At 38.4% G+C, this 23,247-nt stretch overlaps 1 protein-coding gene across 1 annotated transcript in view; it reads right to left on the reverse strand.

Moving 5' to 3' along the window:
• Positions 1-23,247, reverse strand: part of ssbp4 (single stranded DNA binding protein 4) — a 63,032-nt gene that overhangs the window by 1,287 nt on the left and 38,498 nt on the right. The window contains exons 5-16 of the mRNA XM_042749552.1: positions 10,980-11,069; positions 6,344-6,427; positions 4,034-4,093; positions 3,873-3,939; positions 3,689-3,756; positions 2,566-2,633; positions 2,432-2,477; positions 2,316-2,351; positions 2,166-2,220; positions 1,896-1,972; positions 1,425-1,463; positions 165-266 (exon numbers count right to left, since the gene is read on the reverse strand). Of these exons, the coding sequence (XP_042605486.1) occupies positions 165-266; positions 1,425-1,463; positions 1,896-1,972; positions 2,166-2,220; positions 2,316-2,351; positions 2,432-2,477; positions 2,566-2,633; positions 3,689-3,756; positions 3,873-3,939; positions 4,034-4,093; positions 6,344-6,427; positions 10,980-11,069 (792 nt within the window). The remainder of the gene's footprint in view (positions 1-164; positions 267-1,424; positions 1,464-1,895; positions 1,973-2,165; positions 2,221-2,315; positions 2,352-2,431; positions 2,478-2,565; positions 2,634-3,688; positions 3,757-3,872; positions 3,940-4,033; positions 4,094-6,343; positions 6,428-10,979; positions 11,070-23,247) is intronic.

The following is a 23,247-nucleotide window of genomic DNA, read 5'->3' on the forward strand; positions in this document are numbered from 1 at the left end:
AGAGGAAGGGGAAGAAAATGAGATTGCGAAACCGATAATATCATTCGTTTATGTTACGAGCCGATATTTAGACTAACTACTGCATAAAGTGAATTTAGGCATAACTGTAATGAACATGTGCGTACAGGAGAGATCTAGAGCGGACAGGTGTGATGCGGACTTACACTTTCACTTTGGAATGGGTTTAAGAAGTTGCCTGTCATCTCCCCGTCGTCCCGTGGAGTTCCTGGGGGATTGTTCATACCTGCCATGTTGTTCGGAGAGTTCTAGAAACCCAGATGTATTATGATTAGAGACACAAGCAAAAATACTCACAAAATGAAGTAAATGGCATCTAATAAAAAACTCGTGGAAGCATGATACTAAATTCTGGTCAATAATGATGAGCCGATAATTAGGGACGCACCGATACCGTTTTTTTCCAGAGCGAGTCTGATACCGATACTGTTATTTTTGGTACTTGCCGATACAGATACCTGCATTTTCATCACATACAGATACTCACAAAATGGAATAAATGGCATCTAACAAGAAACTCAGGGATGCTCAATAATAAATAAATAAAAATATCCTAAAAACGGCGTAAGTGATAGGATGCATCAAAACTCATATTAAGAACAGTAAAATTAACGTTTAAAAGATTAACTTTAAGTGAGTGTTAGAGGATGGCAAAATAAAAAACAATAAGTGAGTGTTAGAGGATGTAGCATAACTAACATTAAAATAAATAAAAAAAAAATACAACATATATTAAAACCCACAATAAATTAAAAACAAAAAAAAAAAAAAACAACAAGCAAAACTCAATAAATCAAAAAAAAAAAAAGAAAAACACAAAAAGAGGATCTCTGAATGTAGTTGTTATTGTTAACTGAAACTACTGACTTAAAACAAAATGTAATTATTAAATTAAAAACTAGCTGAAAAACAAACTTAAACTCAAAAACAAAAATTAAAAAAAAAGAAAAAAAAAAAAAAAAAAAAAAAAAAAAAACAAAAAAAAAAAAAATTACTAAAATTAAAATATGCTTCAAACTGAATTTCTAAAACTGAAAAGTTTAAAATATGCTTAAATAAACTTGAAATTCTAAATCTGAAAAATAAATATTACAAAAAAAATTCAGAACTTTACTAAATTTAGGGCTTTGAATGTGTCAGTTGCATTGCTGACTATGGAGGAAAAATAAATTTCTCTCAAGTACGAAAATCTTTTGGGTTTGGAAAAATAAAAAAAAGGGGAGTATTAATGACAGAATTTCATTTTTGGGTGAACTATCCCTTTAGAAATAGACTTAAGAACATAAAATTGCTAAAACTAAGATTCAAATTAAAATAGACCTATAAAAATAAAAGTAAATTCAAAATAATACAACATAAAATATAAATAACACTGATTCACATATATCCAGGCATTTAGTTCTCACCTTTGGCAACCCATCCATATCACCCGAGCCTGTAATCAAAAGCAGTTATGTGAACCATTTGAAATGTCAAAAACATCCTCACATAAACAATCCCTTAACACCCATCGTACCACATCGACCCCCACCCAAACACCATCTTAACATCGTGCCCCGTCCACATATCGAAATTACAAAACAAACATACCATCAACACCCGATCTGTATCAAAAATTTAAATTTATGCATCCACACATAACTGATTAAAAACAAATACATTAAAAACCAATAAAACAACATTTAAATTTATGCATTTAAAGACCCTTTTTAATCCAAAGTGACTTACAGTGCATTCAGGCCACCACATTTTACCGTCAGGCCCCGGCGAACAACCATCCAGAAAATAAACAAAAATACTATTAACAACCATCCAGAAAACCATCAATAATGCTAACAAAGGACTAAACCATTTTCCATACTGCATGAGAACGGTCAACTTACATTCGGTCTGTTGCCACCAGGGCCGATTGGATTCATCATCGTGTAAATGTTTTCACTGGAATTCGTCGAGTCTACGTGGAAACAGATAACATCTCTTAGAGCTGCACAGGAAAATTCTCCGCAATCTGATGTATTCAAATAACATTTCCCAAAACAAGAGCTTTTTAAGCTAATTTCCAGTCACTGAGGTCATTTCTCTGTTTTGATGAACTTTCAATAAAAGAAAGCTGATATGAAATTCAGATTAGATGAAAGCAAACTGACCTCCTGGGCTTGGCATGATGGGAGTTCCTGGAGGGCCGCCACCTCCTGGAGGCCCCTGCAAGATGAGCACGGAAAATGATTACTCACAAAGAACATTTCGGACAAACAGAGAGAGAGAGGGGGAGACAAAATGTTGTGCGTGCAACCCACCACATAGTTTCCTGGTGATGAAGACGAGTATGCTATCTGTGGGAAGAAGAGATATTAAGAACCTGTTCCTTAAGAAGAGTTATTGCGATATTGAAATGACTGGAAGTGGCACTCACTGAGTTTGCGTTAGGGTTAGGCCAAGGCCCCCGACCTCCCGGAACCCTTGAAAACACAAGACGCAATGTTAGTGTGTGTATAGAAGCGTGTGGCATAGACAGCGTGAGTGTGTTACACTATGGTGGAGACTCACATGTTCATGCCAGGCATTCCAGGACCGCCGAGAGAGTTTGGAGGAGGCCTCATTCCACCGCCGTAGTTCTGCAAATGCAGAGATGGCAAAAGTGAACATACATATGAAAGATGTTATGGCACTGTAAAAAGAAGGAACATATGACTTGCTTTTATCTAATCTGGTAAATGTTAATTCAGTACCTCATCTACAATACATTGTTTTATAATACTATCATTACATATTATAGTTATATAATAGTTATATTACATAACTAATAGTTATGCCACATTTTTTGATTTATAATGAACTAACAGGCAGGTTGCCAATTTTCTTAATCATATAAACAACATGATATATATATATATATATATATTTAAATATATATATATATATTCATTTACAATAAATAATTAATAAAAAAAAAATAATTAAGAACATAACAAAGCATTTTAAAATAATTAATTATTTATAAAGAGCTTGAGAGAGAGAGGTATTTTTATAGAAGAAGATAATGAAGAACATTACATGTCTTTTTGAATAGATTTTCATAAAGTTTTTAATAAAACCAAAATGCGTTCTTGTCTTATAATAATTTAATAAAATGTCAACTGCTTGTCAATTAATTAATTTATGAATGTAGGTATATTGTAGGAATATGTATGAATATCCTACACCTTTAACTATAGCAATCCCTAAACAATTAATATAATAGTATATCAATAAATATATTATATAAAAATAAAAAAATAATAATAAAAAAAATAAAAAATATCTAATTTCAAAATACAAATTTTATAATAATTAACTATAATTAATAAACAAAATAATATTAATTAAAAATCTAATATTTACACATATGTATAATAATAATAAAAAAAATTAAACAATAATAATAAATAAATAAATAAATAAATCTTCTATAAATATTTAATATTGATATATATGTATCTCTTAATACATAAATATTTAAACTTGATATATTTATGTTTCCATGGATATATATTTCCATGGTTTCTATGATTATATCCTTTATTTATGTATGTTTACATTTCTCTGATATTTCCATGGTTTCTATGATTATATCCTGTACAGGGTTCCCAATCTAAGCACAACTGTTTGATTGACAGCAATGCCAGCCAACCTGTGGGCCCATGCCTCCCATTCCTCTGGGTGGGTTCATCCTCATCGGGCCGCCCATGTTTGGATGTCCTGATGGGGTAGATGAAGCACAATCATTTTACAAATGCCTGAGCGATTGGAGTTCTTCCATAGCAAATTATCCTCAAACACAGCTGGTTGTAAAACTCTATGGTGCAGTGCGGTACCTTGCGGTCTGGTGGGGTCCAAACTGTTTGGCAGGAGTGGCTGTGACCCTGGGACTCCAACGGGAGGCTGAAACCAAGAAAAAGTGCATGAAACGAGAGCCAAAGCAGAGAAAACGGAAATAGAAAACTGCAGGAATGAAGGGTTGCGGGTGGGTCAGTACCTGATTTGGCATGCGGAGTGATGGGCGAGGTCCACCTGGGTACCGTGGAGACATGAAAGGCTATGGGAAGAGAGCATAGGGGCTGTCAATCAAAAGACGACACTGCTCACCTCTCATTAGCATAACAGTAGTACTTTAACATACTGTATGTTGCTGTTAATTCTTCTTTACTTGATAGAAATCATACTCTTTACCTCTGATGATTACATTTGATTTTCCAAAAGCGATTTATAATATAAACAACAACAACAAAAAAATCTTACGGATTTATAACTGAAACTAAAAGAAATGTTTATAACATATTTAGCATTTGAGATGCACAATACAATCGTAACCAGCAGGGGGCGCAATCACATTGCATAAAAAGCTTCTGCTTGAGCTTAAAGAGGAAACCTCAAACATAGATTCTCTCTACACTGATATGGTGAGCCTGCCGCTATCAGATTGTTTAATAGAGAAAATATATGGTATTTTAAACTTTACAGTGAGAACTAAAATAGAAAGAGGTTGGACAGGAGAGCAATAAGCGACGCACAAACAAAAAGTTACGGACATCATCGTAACCATCTGGAAAGCGACAAGTTACAGCAACAAGTAATTTGTCTATCCACCCTGAGAGCACAAACACTGCCAGACGCCACATGATCACAGTAAAATAAGAACATATTTCAAGTTTCATATACAGTTACAAGGCACTGGATTTTTAACCAGAGAGTTCGCTGTGGTTGAGGTCATCCAGTGCACCACCACCAGAATAAAAACACATCAAGCGACAAAATTATTTATCATTTAAAGCATTATTACAAAACATATTAATACGGAAGGGTGTGTTGGTGTTTGCGAGTTTGTGTTAGAGTGCCTGTGTTTTTCCAGCTCGGTCTACCTATGTTTGCTCCAAGTTTCAGCAAGTTTGTGTATTTGGAAGGATGTGTTGGTGTTTGTGTATTTGTGCTAGAGTGCCTGTGTTTATGCTTGCATGTGTAAACGCAAGAGCATGTTTGTGTGTTCGTGCATGTGTTGCATTATTAATAGGATATTGATGGACTATGAAGGACTGAGTGCAGGGTGTAGGGAGGGACCAGGTCTGCAGAGTCCCGGCTAGATGAACTTCCACTCCTTACGGGCTGGGGAGCAGCCTGCATTATTTATTTGGCAACATCGTCACTGTCAGCGAGGAATATGTGTGTGTTTAACTAACTAGATTCAATTTTTCTTGTATTTTATTCTTCAAATAAGTATTAAGATCATATACAAGGATAGTTGTCCAACAATTTACTTAAGGAAACTGACTAGATTAGATTTTTCTTATAATTTAATTTTTTTCTTATATTTTATAAAGAATTCAAATTATATACGTATTTGTCATATACTTAATTAGATTTAATAATTTAATAATCCTATAGCTCAAATATTAGAGTCGAGCAATGCCAAAATCATGGGTTTCATTCCCTGGGAATTTATAAACTGATAAACTGTAACCTCAAATGCAATGTTAGTCGCTTAGAATATTTTATTCTTCAATTAAAACAGTCTAATCTAATCTAATGATAATTATATCAATAATATATCAATAATAACTATTACAAATTATGGTAGCATCTCTAAGGTTAGAGGTTCGATTCTCATTAACTGATAAAGTCGCTTATAATATTTTATTCTTGTAATAAAACAGTCTAATCTAATGATAATTATATCAATAAAATATCAATACTAATTATATCATTATTCTATTTACCGTAGCAACTCTAAGGTCATAGGTTTGATTCCCATTAACTGATAAACTGTATACCTTGAATGCAATGTAAGTCGCTTACACGATTTTATTCTTGTATTAAAATAGCTTAATCTAATCATTATTATATTAATAATATATCATTAATTATTATAATTATAGTAGCAACTCAAAGGTCATAGGTTTGATTCCCATTAAGTGATATAAACTGTATACCTTGAATGCAATCGAGGTTGCCATCCTATAGCATCCGCCAAATGTGTCAAATGTAAATAAAGGGTTCAAGTGAAGTCAGGTTAGTCGACTAGTCATTTAGGAAACTCATGGACTAGTTGATTTTTTAAGTCTGAAGCTTTGCACACTACTAGATCTAACTAGTGAAGAAATGAGACGAAACCAAGCTCATGAAGCGGACTTTTTCCAGAAATAACAGTGGTCCATTTTGGGAATGAATGAAAGAAATAGAAGAATGAAGGTGTGAAGACAGAAAGGGTGAATGGAAAGCTGCTCCCAATGTGTGTCTGTTCCAGAGGTTATGTGTGAGGGAGTACAAGAAAAATAGGGGACAAGGGTCTTACCTGGCCGTGTGGCCCCATCATGGGGTTGTTGGGGTTGTGTGGAGGGGGCTGTGAGTGTGGTGATGGTTGTGACCCGGGAGGGCCCTGAGAAAGGGAAGAAAAGAGAAAAATTAAGAGATATTATACTTGAAAACCTACAGACATGCCATTAAATTGGTCTTTGCTGAAGCTGGTTGACCAACGAAGTCTCACAGTTTAAGGTAGTTTAAGAAAAAGCTGATGATTCCAATGGTCTCCTGTAACAATCCAGCCTAGATTGGTAATAAATCTACCCTTTATTCCCCAGCAAAGGACATCTCCTACAGAGCTGAGCAGCTGCTGAACCCCATTACAGAGCTCCACAAAAAGGCCTCCTACTTGTCTCTCAATGGAGTGCATTATGGGTAAGTGGGAGAGGCATATGGCCCATACCGAGATGCCTGTTCCTGCACCACATCCCTGTAGAGTGACTGAGGAACAACTTGGGCTGGATTGAATGTATGTGTGTGCGTGTGTGTCTTGGTTGAGGAGGGGGGTGTTTGTTAAATGAAGCAATTAATAAAATCATTTTCTACCCAGCTAAGGAGATAACGGCTTGGCACCAAACTACAAGCCCATCAAGAGCAGCCCCTCCCACCGAGAAAGGGAACAGCACATAGTATTCCTAGCGGGACAGTGGCAGAGAGGATAGCAGCAACCACAAGTCCAACTGTTTCAGGGAAGCAATGCCGCTTCCTCACCAAAAGGGGACAGTGTGTAGCTACTTGACCGAGTGACTGCCGGGACACAAAGTACCAAGCAAAACAAAGCATGAAACAGCAACAACGCATATTTCATTGTTGTCTCTGTGTACATTACGAAAAAAATTACGACCATTTCTTTGGCAAATGCCACGGGATTGTGCAATTCATGTTTTTGAGGGTGTGCTGCTTCAGAAGGATGGTTTTCACTTGTCTTGGAAGTAATTATTCTTATAAGTGCAGCTGCCACAGAATCCGTCACAAACCGAGACGATAAATGCAATGTGTCTTACCGTACAGGATCTAAACTGGTTGTCAAAAAAAAAAAAAAAATCAAGAAATCTCGCAATCAAGCTCTAGTTGCGTACAAAAAATGGTCGAGACTTTAAAGCAAAAAGCACAACTGTCAGGAAATCAGTCACAAAACTTCACTAAAAAAACAAAAACCGTCACGAAATCAGTCACAAACCGTGACGAAGGCATACCATATAGAAAATAAAAGAAACTCAAAAAACTGACGTAAATACAAAAAAAATCCAAAATGACGTACTTTGACCTCAGAAGTAACTGACAATGATGCAAACTCAATCAAAACCATCCGTAAGGCTACAACTTAGGAACAAAGAAAACATGAACCAAAATAGAAAGTATATTGATATTTGTTTGAGTATTGGGACATTCCCATGTCAACAGGACTTCAACGCTGTATGGCCTATTTCCATGTCCCAGGACTCCTACACCTCGCAGAAGTATGAACATGATCCTCCAGTCCTTTTAACCTTGACGGAACTCTCCCTCTCTAGAGTCTGTCAGTCTTTCACTTTTCTACGTGTTCTGTTGGTTTTCAAGAGTTTTTTGTGGGAGAAGGGCTGATGAAATTCTCCCACCTTCTCCCCTCAAAACAAATCCATCCATTTCAGATGTTTTAATCTAAACTCCAAAGAGCAACTTGTGCAGTGGAGTTTCTACTCGCTCCCTCCCTGCCTCCCCCTTGCTAGTCTGTCCTCCCGAGAGGAGCTGGTGCAGTGGAGTTTCGACGTGAAGATTATTGAAGAGGCCGACCCATGCAATGAAGGGAATAAAAAAAAATTAAAAAAAAAGAAGAATTCATAAAAAATTTCCAAGATCCGGGCCAGACGCCAGCACACAAGCTTTGTGTTTCTCTCCTTAAACTCTCTTCCTTCGCTCTCCGTCTCTCCCCCGTATCACACCACCACACAGGGCACCCACCGTATAGAATGGGAGAATCTACAAAGAAGGAGTACAACAGGAGAAACAACAAAACTCCAAGGCGCGCAAGCATCAGCTACACAGCTCCAATACCAAAATTATCACCACTGCATCTGGAGCTGCATAGCTCCACTACCAAAATGCTTTTTCAACTTAACTGCAACACATCTGGAGCTGCATAGCTCCACTACCAAAATGCTTTTTCAACTTAACTGCAACAGTGTACCGCTCACTAGAGTACCAGTATATCTTCTAGAATTGTTTCTGTCCCTCCTTTTTTGCTGGACATGACTGGACAACATACAATTCAGCAAGTTAGTCGTGCTTATTCAATAAATAGTGAGTTCTTTATTAGAACGTCCCAAGCTGACAACTTGGATGTTTGTTTGACTTTTTGACTGAATCACAAAAAGTTTTCTGAGATAGTGGTGCACTCATGACCAACAAAGAAATAATTAGAGAAATAAAAGAAGAACAACAAACCAAAAGACATGCAAAGGAGGTGACAAAGCACAAATGTCTGCCTTTCGAAACAACAAAGTTAGGATTCGGATTGCGGAATCAGCATGGATCACAACCTGTTTCAACCACAATTCTATTAAAAACAGCTACAAAAAGAACAGCTCCAATTATTAGCACAACTGTGTCCAGCAGTCGTGGCCGATGCGAGTGGGAGGGAGCAGTAGTTAGCTCTTGAGAGGTGTGAAAGAGTGATATACTGGCCACTAGGATATATGCCAAGATATAATTGGTGTCACCAGACCACAGCCACTGGTCGCGTGGAATCGGGGAGCGTACAAGGAACGCACGTGGGCCTGTCTTCTTGCAATTGTTGCCACATTGCCATCTCTCTCTTCCTTCATCTTTCATGCTTTCATTTTGTCTTCACTCTCTCCATGCCTCTCTTCTGCCATGCCCTGGGCTGCTACCAAGAGGGAATTACTGCAGTGAAGCACAAAGTCCTCCCTCTTCCCCCCTTTCTTAGTTCTCTCTCTCTTTCTCTCCCACTCTTATGCACACAAACACTATTTATAGAATGCAATGTCACTCACACAACAGTCAGATCGCTCCCTGCTCTGAACATTGCTCATACAACATTAACACTCTCCTCCTCAACTCAAAGACCATATCAGGGTTCTGTCTGCCAATCCATATGACGCTCTACCTGATGATCATCTCAGCATCTGCTGCTTTATGGGATGCTCTATCAGCTATTCTACCTGACAATCGGCAACATTCTGAAAGCATTTCTCTCTGCAACTCTACCTGACGTTATACTTAATTATAGGATGCTCCATCTGCCACTCTATCGGATGCTCTAACCTATCTAATGTTCAATTTGTTGTATTGGATCTTCTCATCTCATTGACTCAATTGGATCCTCTATCTGCTGCTCTGTCAGGTGCTTTATCAGATGTTCCATCTAATCTATCTGATGTTCAACAAGACGTTAAATACACTATCAGATTTTCTATCGAATGAATCTTGTTACATATACACTCTATGGGATGCTCTATCTGCCACTCTTTCCTTATCTTCTATCTGACATTCTATCTACCCTTTTGGGTGCTCTATCTAACCTACTGATATCCATCTCTGTCAAAGTATCTGCTGCTCTATCAGGTGCTCTGATATTCTGTCTACTCTATCAGAGTTCGATGTTCCATATTCCATCTAATCTACCTGATGTTTGACAAGATTTTAAATACACAGTATCAGTTTTTCGATCTAATGAATCTTATAGTATACATTGACTTTGTGGGATGCTCTATCTGCCACGCTATCTGATTTTCTATCTACTCTACACCTATCTGATGTTTTACTAAATATTGAAATCATTGCACCGCCTCTTCCATCTCGTATGTTATCTTTTATTGACTATACTGGATCCTCTATCTATTCTACTGGAAGCGTCACCTGATGTATCTTGGATATGGGATGCTCCATCTGCCCTGCTATCCACTGCAACTGATTATTGATCAAACATATCTTAAACTAGATGTTAAATCCTTTGAAGTTAGAAGCAAATATAGAATATAGAGATGCAATTTGTATATGGCTTGAATTAAAAACAGAAATTAATTGATATAATAGCTTAATTAAGTGGCCTACATAAATTGGACTCAGGGTTATGATACAGAATTTGTCTTCCTAAGGTAGTGTGTGTTTTTTTTAGGAAGGTGACTAGCTTTGTCTAACTATAAATAGCTCAATAAAGATCACTATGGTAGAGGAACTCCCACAGGCACCTTGACTTTGGGAACTATGCCCCTAAGCATTTCCCCAAATCCCAGCCTAGAATTTACAATACAAAGATATGTTGTTAGATGTGTGTTGCCAAAGAGCTACAACCAAACACGCATGTTTTTAACCATTTTGGCCTTAGGGATTAAACTGTCGAGACATTCACACTTATCTCAGATCAGGGGCCACGACTCTCTGTTTGTGTCAGTGTGAGTTGCTACTGTACTGAACCACTAATTTAGACACGCAAAATGGAAATGAATGGAAATACGGAGAGGGAGAGATAGCGGGAAATAAACATCTGGACAGGGATTAGAAGAACTAAAGGGGGTAAGCGAAAGGAGGGGTGGGGATAGGGACAGAAAAAAATGGTAAAAACTTAATGCACAGGGTTAAAGGAGGAGGTTGAACGGGAGGATGGGGGAGGAGAGAGCAGCTCTTACTTGAAAGAAACCGGGAGGCATGGGTCCACCTGGCATGCCGTCATTGGGCGGCATGTTGCCCATCACAGGACTGGGAGCTGCTGCCGCACTCTGAAACAGAGAAACAAGCAAAGCCTGGTCAGAAAATAAATTCTAAAAATAGTAAAAAATTCCAAAGCAAATTCCACCTTTTAGCCATTCAAACTATTAATTTAAAGTTTGTATGTATTATAGAATACATTAAATAATTCCACTTTCGCCAATAACAATTCCAAAATACAACAACATAAAAGCATAATCTCTCGTCACATATGTAAGCAGTTCTTCAGGTTAAAGCCTGGGCCCCCCACACCCCAGACAAAAGCCAAACTCAGCCGTGTCTTTCCCATGACGATAAAGAAGGGGTAGACAGGGATTACACATGGCCCAGCGCCCCCTCCTCCACCCTGTAATCATATCCCTCACTCTTGTCTGAGTGGAGGAGGGTAAATCGCCTCAGTACCGCTGACCCTAAATAGCCCAGACACTCACCGCTGACCCTGAGAGGGCAAAGGGCACCGTTACACACAAAAACACACACACACACATACACAATAATACCCCTCTCTATATCTCACACATATATATATCCAAAAATAACAACAAAAAAGCCATTTACCATTCGTAAATCCAAATACTAGAATTCCTTTAGGGCTTCATCCCACCATCACCTAAGTTTAAGAAACCAAGAAATAGTTCAATTTTAAATGTTTTCCATGACTTCTGGTTCCATTAATGGATTTTTCAGAGATTTCAAATGTGTCAAAATGAACTTAGAGAATAAAGGCCCATTCACACCAAGAACGATACAGACAACTATAAAGATGAACATAATGTCCACACCAATGGACAATTCCTTTGTTTATTATAACTGCACAGCAGTTTTGTCATCTGCTGCTTTAGGTAAATGTTCAAGCACTTTAAAGTTAAATGGGTTCTGATTGGCTGTCAATGTTTTCAGTGTTAATCATGTCGTTATTGTTAAAGGGGTCATATGATGCTGCTAAAAAGAACATTATTTTGTGTATTTGGTGTAATGCAATATGTTTATGCGATTTAAGGTAAAAACAAAAAAAACATTATTTTTCATATAATGTACATTATTGTTCCTCCTCTATGCCCCGCCTTTCTGAAGCACCCTCTCTGAACTGTTAACCTGTTATTTGCCGCCGTAACGGCTGATGCTTCTCCGCCAAGCAGCTTCTTCTTCGGCTTTTGCGTGGTACTGCGGGTCACACAAGCAACATGGCCGTGGACACTGCAGACTAGCGGTTAACATGTGTACTGCACGTCGAAACAGACAACGACACAGAAGTATAAATGAAAACTGACACGGCGTATGTCCGATGCAATAGTATAAATCAGCCTTTGTAGTTGTGGTGAGGACTTCCATATTCTCATAGAATTAGAACGATTATTAAAACATTATAGTTATTAGGGCTGGGCGATATATCTAACGATATGATCATGCGCATCTAGTCAGTAAATCTGGTTCCTTGATTAGCGCTAAATCACCATCACCTGCTTTCAAATGGAGTGGCATTTAATAGACAGAGCCGTAGTTCACTGACAAGCTACGCAATATCGCGTTCATTATCCCAGATGAATCGCCTTTGATAATGAACGCGATATTGCGTACCTTGTCAGTGATCTACGGCTCTGTCTATTAAATGCCGCTCCCTTTGAAAGCAGGTGATGGCGATTTAGCACTAATCAGGGAACCGGCTTTACTGACTAGATACGCATGATCATATCATTAGATATATCGCCCAGCCCTAATAGTTATCATTATAATATCATGCTAGATGTGAATGACTTAAATTTTGTCTGGTTCTTCTTACACAAAAGTATCATATAGCTTCAGTAAACTTGGAATATAGAGCTTAAGTTGTATGGACTACTTTTATGAAGCTTCTTAGAGCTTTGTTCACAATATGCTTTCACAAAAAAACACACAACAACATGAACTATTAAACATAAACACATCACCATTACATTTAATAAAGAATAAAGTCACATAGGTTTGGAACTAAATGAAAACAACCACAACAGAAAGAAACCAAAAACAACCACAACAAAAACCCCACAAATATACATACAAAAAAAATACAAATAACAACCTCCAGCAACAACCACCACAGAAACTACACAGATTTGCATATAATCTATATACAAGAACGCACTTTCTCATAAACTAGGGAAGAAAAAGGGGCCGGAGGCTGGCGCTGGGCAGATAACAGGTGAGGTACGGCCAGGCGCAGTGTTTGCATGTAGTGGAGGGATGGCGAGTGTGTTTGGTTAAGGAGAGGGAGGGGCTGAGTGACAGATTGGACCGGTGAGATTTTGTTTACACAGTGGCTAGTGTAGGTTTAACCAGCACAATGGTTCAAACAGCATATATGAACAAGTTAAAATGCAGAAGGCGGGGGGATGAATACTTTAATTAAAACAAAGAGATGAGCTAAAAGAAAAGAAAATCACTGGCCAGAATGACCAGCGGCCCATCCGCGGGAACAGGAGTCATTGGTAGCTCACACACACACATACGCACACAGCGCGACTCCACTGCACTCAGGTAGAGCGGCAGAGGGCCCAATCGCCTTGTTGCCATGACAACCCAGACCTTGGCTCTCCCGCTCTCCGGTGCCCATTAAAACCCTCAGGCCGTCAATCACTTGCCCGACCAGGGAGCGAAAGAGAGGGAGCACGAGAGAAACAGAGAAAGGAGAATGAAGATAGAGTATAAAGGAGCCTGTGGCTTTTGATAGGCCTGGCTGTTTGCTACTGCTCCCTTTCGACAACATAAACAGACACATTCCAGCTCCTGTTAACCCTTCTCACACCATGCTTTGTAGCAAAAACATTATACATGTACGGATCGTTCCAAAGGTTTTGAGCACTAAGGCACATTCACGTTTAACATCGATTAAGTAGGAATTTCGCACAAGGGGGGGAAAGATTTTCCCAAACAGATTTCATGGATTAAAGATTGTCACATAGATTTGACAAAAATGGCCACAAAATTTTTTTTGCCAAAATTTTGTTCATGTGACCACACCGACATTTAAATGATAAAAAAGTCAGCGTATAATTTTAATTTAATATAAACTTTCAAGTAAATTTTAACAAAACTGTGACTTTTGTACTCAGATTACAGTTTTACAAACACATTAAATACACACACACACAAACACATGCACACACAGATTTTTAAAGCATGCAACACAGCATGTGCATCGTTATTTTGGGTACATTATTGATTGTATAATAGCAGAAAGAAAGCAGATCAAAGCACCCAACAACAAAACACACACAAACAAACACAAATAATCCAATACGTTCACCAAAAATCCACACACATACATTCACACACACACAAAAAAAATATAACACTGTCCAAACCCTCTAAAGTAATTAGCCACTGCTATTTTAATTATCAGTATCAATCGTGGGGCTAGGCTGGCCAGCAGACAGCTTGGGAAAGGCTTAATCTGGGCATCGATCTGGAGCAGGGATCCAGGATGAGGAATGGATCCTACCTTATCTGTGCTCAGACGAGCAGGGTAACCCAGATCACCAGCCCACAAACACAAGCACATGTACTCTGGTAACAAGTCACTGGCAACTCAGCACATGCTAAACAAGTGGCACAGTGGAATGGAAATTATAGATCTGTAAGCATAAAATTTATCTCGACTTTACATATAAACAATATGACATTATTGAGGCATACACCCAGAGGCATGTGGAGCACTTTTAATCATGGATAGATGCACCTTTTTGGACTTCAAAATCTCAACACCCATTCACTGCCATTGTAAAGCTTGGAAAAAGAAAGACATTTTTTAATAAAACTCTGATTCTATTTGTATTTGAGTAAACCATGAGGCAATTTTCATTTTTGGGTGAACTATCCCTTTAACCTCAGTATATCAGTACATTGATTTGACTGAATAGTATTGATTTGATTTGACTGAAATTTCATTACTGTGACATTGCTAGTCAAAATGCGTTTTTTTTTTTTTTTTTAAACATTCTGAAATAAACATCCAAGCTACAAGAACTTTACTGCATTTCGACACACTCACTGCCTCCTCCGCTCTTTCTCCCAACATCCCCCATTTTCAATAACTCTGTCAGTGAAGTTGACTCCATAAAGATTAGCCAGTGAGGACTGGCAGCCATAATCAGCCGTGCTGGCTGACAGATGTGCCTTTTAATCAATGGGGCGCTGGGACGGCAATCTACACTGTGTAACATAGGGAAGCCACTATGACAAGGGGTCTCTCTCTCCGTCACTCCCTCTCTTTCCCTCCCATGGTGTCAACAGCTGTTGTATCAATCAGGTGAATTAATTACCAGTAAACAAATCTGCTGAGGAAACCCCTCATGTACACCCCCACCCCACAAACACACACACACACACACACACTATATTCCCAGAACCCCATAGCTTTCTCAATCTCAGTGGCCCACAATTATGCTTGCTCAAGGGCTAATCATAAGCCATGTACAGAGACAAGCGTGTTAATGTGTGTGGACAGTTGGAGAGAAAGTTTCCCGCCCAGAACACCTTCTGAAATGCTGAAGCAGCAGTATAACTGTGAAACAAACAGACAGATAAATAGCTATGCGTAGCCCAGCTCTACCTGTTATTTACATTAGCCATTACCATACTAATTTACTGTACTGAACAACACTGAGCCAAAAAAGCTAATGTGAATACTTACTAGGAAGTTCATACTTAGATTGGAAAACAATATGTTTTAATATTAACAAAATGTCATTGATAATACAACAAAAAGTGCTAAGGTTGTACATTAGCCATTTAGCATGTTGATGTAGGCATTTTGTAATTTATGTGCTCGAAACTAGCTAAACTGTTCAATAACAGTGCTTAAACACTATAAAACAGTAAACAGTGCAAAAACAAAAAACAAAACCTTAATTATGAATAATACTGACAAAAACATTAAACTTTAATTGATCTGCCTTGAACTCGGAAAGTCACGACTCAAAGAAAATCCCACGATGCATATTCAAACACTCCATTAGCAATGCAAAACAAAAAAGAATACAACATTTCAAAAACTAATCAAAAAATAATAATCCCACACAAAAATTAAGCTAATACAAAACTGCAGTAAAAGAAGCCAACATGCCGAAAGTTAATGCAAACAGGATTAGCTTACATGTAAATTAAGCAAGACCGACAGCAGCAAAATGGTGTTGGGATACGACACATGCAGTGCACCACTGGGCACGACCCTGTTCGCCACCTTATTGGCCATGTCAGGTATTTTACCATGGCCTCACACATACAAAAACACTGTAATAAGCTCCAAATTACTAAGAGAAAACTAGGTCTATGAGGAAGTAAGACATTCATATACCACACAGATTTGTGTTTTAATAAAAATGAAATTTAGAGCTCTGGCATCACCCTTTTTTTATTAAATTCATAGTAACAACCAAGTAAACCCAAAAAGATACCGTACATCAACATCTTTCTATAAGCAACATCAACTTCACACATCATTGATCTGTTATTTTCATGTCAACTTGAGGCCAATGCACAGTTCTTAACATCCAGAGAGAAGATGGAAAGAAAAATGGCTCATTCTAAGTGAAGACACGTTTAGAAACGTCTAAAAGCGAGAGACTGATAAATGTAAGGGGGGGTGGTGGAGGGTTGGGTAAGACGTAGGAAGGTTTTAATGTCAGTGTTGCCATCCTATTTCTAATGTGAAACATGCAAGGTGGTCATATTACAATCCATACATTGCAAGAATGGTTGGCGGGAAGGGCGTTCCCATTGGGACCATTGATGTTGCCTGCTGAAAAGGGGAGTTTCCCATCTCTCCCTCCCTTTCTTTCTCTCTCTGCTTTCCTTTCTCTTCAAGTATGCCCTCTAAGCAGGCAGAATCATTCCTCTTTGGAAAGAGTCTCTGGAGTTCCCACTACAGGGTTAAGGAGCTTAGCATACTATAGTTAACATTCACGGAGTCTGAACGCTGGGAAAGAGTAAGAAACCAAGCAGGCTGTGGGTACCCAAGAGGAGCTGGAAGAAAAAGGAAAAAGAGAGGGCCTCGGTCCTGCCAGACAGGGGCTTGAAGAAGGGAAACACGAACATTCCTTAGACAATGAAGGGTCTGTAGCGCTGGACCTTTGCGCTTGAGGCACCAACAAAAAAGAAACGCAATCAAGGACAAAAACTATGAGCAGGTTGAATTCCTAGATGAACAATGATAAGAAGAAAGTGAGAAGAATTAAGCTGTGGTGGCAAAAATAACGTAGTTAACAAGAACACAAAGTCTAGGCAAATGAAAAGCAGACACAACACATCAAGAGCCCAAACAAGTTTCCCCGTTCTTCAAGCTTCAGCCTGGTTAAAGTGGCTTTGGGTTCCCTCAGATGTCCAAATCCACAATCCCTTTATGCACATCGTGAATGAAACCACTGAAACAGAGTCAGCCAACTTGTAACCGGCTGTGGCCAACAGTGGTCAGCCCACCCACTAGTCAAATCTGTCTTCCATCTACAATAACTCAAGTTCTTTACTTCCACCGAAAGTTATAAAACTGTCAATAGATGTGGTAACATTGATGCTAACCTATCTTCAAAAGAATACAAAAATAAAATGTCCTCTTAAGGAATCAAAAGCACCTAACTTCTCACAATCACAGTTGCTGAAGAAGTAGAGGCATACAGGAGCTCAAGTACACAATGCTTTTCTCAAACAGCAGTGTACAAACGTGTGCATGTCATGCTAACCTGTGCTAGCATCCCATCAATAAATAAACAGCCTCACAGAAATCTCTCTACACAGAATAATTCCCCTACACAACCAAAACAAATCTCCACCCCAATTCCATTGAAAAAAAAACTATATAAAATTAAAAAAAGTCACTTAACCCAATAAAACCAAATTTCAACCTCAATTTAATTAAATACAATTAAAGAAAATGCACCTTTATCACACAAAAGATTCTTCAACAAAGACTAACATAAAATAAACAACTTAATCAATCATTTCATTATCTTATCTATATTATAAACTAATGTGCATCTAAAGCTTGATCATCCCCATATCTGTAGATAATTTCCACCTGGAAAGCACTTTCTCTTCCACTCTTCAGGCTCACTGCCGGCATCAAGTCTCCAACTGACCCCAACGCACTGCAAATCCCACCACATCTTTACAGAAAAGGAACGCAAAAGCCATGAATCTGCACAGAGTCAACAGTTTCACTTGATAGTGATCGTTTCTGTCAGAGGAACTACAATACTGCTACTAAGATCTGACGAATTAACAATCCAATCAGTCGAGCTCATTTTAATTGCATTAGCCCTGTAGGAAGTATGGATGGAATGCAACTTCACTTGTGCTATAATGTGATTACAGTGACATTGGAAACCAAATATTTGTTGTCAAAGTGTTCAGCAATAGAATGTGAAAATTATGTGGGTTTGATCCAGACCTCAAACAATAAATGGGCATTCAGACCCTTGGGACACCAAGAGGACATGTGTCCGGCAAACTCCCAGCCTTTCGCTCTAATCTTGATATACTGTTCTGTATCTCTTACATTCTCTGTCTTTATGCTAATTCTACATGTGAAAACAAGCAAACTGCAAAGTCCCAGGGGGGGAAAATGGGGTTGTCTGATTCCACACCCTCCCTTCTCTCTCTTTCTGTCTCTCTCTCGCCACCCCCTCCCACAATAGAGTCTGCGTGTCAGGCAGCTCACAGAAGCCGTTGTCATGGTGACAGGTCCTGTCTGTGTTCCGTCCCTCAGGCATTTCGGATCCAGAGAACGCTGTATTTTTGAGAGGTAGAATGAGAGTCAAAGAGGGATGGAGAGAGAAGAAACCAATACACATAGACATTGGTGAAATGAGACTATGTGAATTGATCTAAGAAAATTACAAGAGTAGGACACAAGGATAAGGGGGAGAAAAGAAGCATTGCCCTTCTTTGACCCACCATTGTTAATCTGATGGGACACCGAGAGGTCAAGGGGTGGCATGGACTGGCCAATTGACAGAACGTCCTCCCAGAGCCAACAAACAGAGTAGGCATCTCACACCCCTATTCCTGGCACCCTACACCCTCCACATGACCTTTCAGACACCCTTCCACCAATACACTCCAAACCAACTGCCCCAGCATCCTGCCCCATCTCAAAGGAGAACTGCATGCAGATCCCCTCTGCATTCGCTCCGTATCATGTAACACGCCTAGAACATTGTGCACCTGGTACCGGCTAAAATAAGGTTTCCTGCAGGGACCATGTCAAGAAGGCCATTGGGCTCTCTAAAAAGACGTCAACAAGTTAGAAAACATGAAATAAAAGCAGGCAATGCCAATCCAAGATGCAAGACAATACATGAAATAGGGACTTTCACCAACTGTCCCTTCGACTTGGGTTCAAAAACACATCCTATTTCTTCCCCAAAACACATACAATACCAATGGACTAAACATCTGTGTTCCTGAAAAGTGAGATGTTACCATTGGTCGAGACATCTGGTTTCTTGTCCACAACACCTCCAAGTTCAAGGGACTAAGGAGTCTGCACTACTCTGCAAGTGATGTTTAGGAACGCTTAGGAATAGAAGTACGCTTGTTATTTAAACTAAAAAACAGCATACAGATGAGTCATACATAAGAAGCCTCTCATGCTAAACAAAATCTAAGCATCTGGAGGCCTCTCCTTCATGTACTGAAGACTTTGCCAATTGCAGAGAACTGCATCCATAGGTGCAGTTGCTTAAAGTCTTGTTTCTTACTTATAACAGCTCTTGACTTCCCCCCCATAGGGCCATCCAGCATGTTAATTGCAAGGCAAACAATCCGAGAGCCCACATTAACCTCCAGAAGTCTCCCATGAGTGGAGGTTAGTTAAGCCCTTTTCAAAAACCTTAACGCCACTGGACAAGTACCAGTTTGAAGCTAATCCCATTGAAGGAGGGACCCCTTCCCTCTAAATTTGCACAGCAGGAGAGAGATGATGAAAGTAGCAGAGATATGAGTCACATCAAAGAAGGTGTGGAGTGAGACGAGCGCTACCGCTTTGTTTGACAACTATTCTGTTAGTGATGGTTAGCAAGCTGGATAGATTTGTCAGCGGAACAGTATGGCTTCAATCATTGCACTGGAACAGCCCTTGTATTCATTTCCCAAGGTGTGATTTGAGTGTCTGCATGCAGTAATGCTATATAACTAATGTTTTGTGGCAGTTGAAACTTTCTAGACAAATTAGTAGGGTAATAGTGTAAATTGGTGTCAAGATTTGTTATTAAAAGGGTCAGGTTAGGCCTTCATTAGTCATATTAACTATGTAACTAGTGATACTTATTTAAAAAAAAAAAAGACTAGTTGAAGTGTTGGCACAACAAAGTGCATTGAATAATTAGGCTATTTTTGAGTTGACCTCACCTGAACAGATGCAATGCTACAAAAAATGGAAAAGAATACAAGGTTGAGAGAAGCACATTTAAAAGGTTTAACTATTTAAAAATTCACACTGTATCTTAAAACTGTTTAACTCTTCATCAAAACTCGCCCTTATGTCGTTCCAAACCCATAAGACCTAAACAATGTGAAGCATGACTAAACATACAAAAAATAAAAACCTACATATTTATGACCCTGCATAGACAGCAACTCAACTACCATGTTCAAGGACTAGAACAGAAGTAAGGACTTACAGCAATGATTGGCATCTGATATGAGAGACAGATTCATCCAATTTCTGCAAAACCTGGGTGATTTATTGTCATATTTGCTAATACCACAAGAAATTGTTGGTTTTATCTTTTGAAAAAGCTTTACAAAACTACCTAGAATTAAGCAAGATCCAATAATTCTTCTTGTTGGTACTCTGGGAATGCACAGCCACAGATGCAATATGCCCGGACAGATGGAAACAAATTAGTAACAAAATAGTATTACTATCCCTCTCACCCACACCCAAACACCACCACCACCCCCAACATCCACAACCCTCATTCGTTCAAAAATCTAGGTTCCTAAGCCAAACATATCCCCCTACACAAACTACTAACCCCTCTACACCCACCACACAACCTGTTCCCCCCACCCCTCAGCCTCATAAGCTTGGAGAAAAGTGCAGCAAAAAAAAAATCCTTTGGTAGGTCGGCCAGATTAAACTGCCACTGTAATCCGCTTGGCTTTCACCTCCTTGTCCTCAACCAAGAGAGAGAGAGAGAGAGAGAGAGAGAGAGAGAGAGAGAGAGAGAGAGAGAGAGGGAGAGCAGGGAAGAAAAGGACTGCAAGGTAAAAAAAAAAAAAATTAACAAAGGCAAAGGAAGCATTAGGAAAAACAAAAATACAAAAAAAAAAAAAAAAGAAAAAAAAATACACATTAAAAAAAAATACCTGGGACTAATGGGAAAATGGGTGGAAGGGAATGATCATGGACGATAAAAAATTTCTCCACGGTCTGCTTTTGAAGAAATATCGTAGCATTTTGCAACACTGCAACATCCGCATCAATACTCAATATAAACAACAAAAACACACACATCAGTGTTAACTCAGTGGTAGATTAACCCCACAGTACACTTACTCTCACTGCACTTATTCACAATCAAAAAAGTGCATTATTTGCATAGGCTTTAAAGCCTTGCTGGTTAAATGTTTCATTCGCTTTTTCTGAGTGTCGCGTACATCTGAGGTGTGCGCACTAAAAAGCCTATCAAACAGCGCCTGGTTACTAAACTAAGTTATCTTTTCTGCTAATACTGTCAAAACACAAAAGACTTGTTGGTTATGTCTAAAGGTTATAGTTGAGAAAAAAAACGGATGCGTGCCTGTATATTAGATGCGTGCAGCTCTTAAAGGGACAGTACTAAACATGCAGCTGACAGTCATTAAAGGGATAGTTCACCCTAAAATTTCTGTCATTATTTACTCACTCACATTTACCCAAACATGGGTAAAACCTTTACCTAATACAATGCACCCAAACCTGTATGAATTTCTTTCTTGTGCTGAACACAAATTAATATTTTGAAGAATGTGGCTAACCAAACAGTTGCTGGTCCACACTGAATTTGATAGTAGACTGGAGCACTATGGAAGTCACTTGGGACCAGTAACTGTTTGGTTTTACAAGTTCTTCAAAACATTTAACATAAAACCCAGGTTTAAAACAACTTTTGAGTGAGTAAATTATGGTATAAAATTGACAGAAAGATGACAGGACTTTTATTTTTGGGTGAACTATTGCTGTAACGATGATAAAACAACAAAACGCAAAGAAAGAAAAAAAATCACTCTATTCTTGACTGAAGATCTTTTAAACAGTTGTATAATCAAGAGGTTTTATTTTTATATTTGAATTCAAGGAATGCTACTGCTAATTATCTTCACCTGAAAATAAAGCACTGTTTGTTTTATTTGTATATCATGTATATAGTTGTAATGTGTCTCTTTGTTCTTATTTTTTAATAACAAAGATAAAATGACAAAGATTTTTATCTTCGCCCACTTTGACCTAAATATCTGCCTTTTTTATTTTATTTTGTTACCTTGAAGGGCTTTGTCTTTATAATAGGGAAATTAGTTTGGTTGTTATCCTCAGACAACTTGATAAAATCGTGAATCGTGATATTTAAAAAAAATAAAATAAATCTTGATATATTTTTTTCCATATCGCCCACCCCTACTTACAAATAGTTTTTAAAGGAAGGAAGGAAGGAAGGAACATATAGCATCGCTACAGCCTTCCAGAGTCACATCACCTTAACTGACCAAAACTATCAACCAATGTTCAAACAACACAAAAGAAATACAATGCAGAAAAACCGAACACACCAAACAAAAAAAAAACATAAAAAAAGCCCACAGTCAGGTACACACACACACAAAAAGTCTTGAAGAGACACACCACTAAACAACCACAAACAAAGAGAGCAGTAAATAACAACTCTTCAAACAGTGAGAGCAGTGATGGACAACTCCTAAGACCAATAAAACCCAGCAGGGATTCAATTTCCAAAGAAAAAACTCAAACAGAACAGTAAGGAAATAAACTAAAGAAAAAATTACTAAATATGTTAACAAGTAGATTGAAGAACCACTTCCTAAAGATGTTAACAGCCTTTCCATTTCCAAAGAAAACATATCAAACACTGGTGTAACTCGGTGCTGAAATCCAGCAGTTTTAGATGTGAAACCTTGATCCGAACTGGCTATGTGATTTGGGGGTCCTGCGATCTA

Source organism: Cyprinus carpio, chromosome B22, assembly GCF_018340385.1.
Source record: "Cyprinus carpio isolate SPL01 chromosome B22, ASM1834038v1, whole genome shotgun sequence".
NCBI lineage: Eukaryota > Metazoa > Chordata > Actinopteri > Cypriniformes > Cyprinidae > Cyprinus > Cyprinus carpio.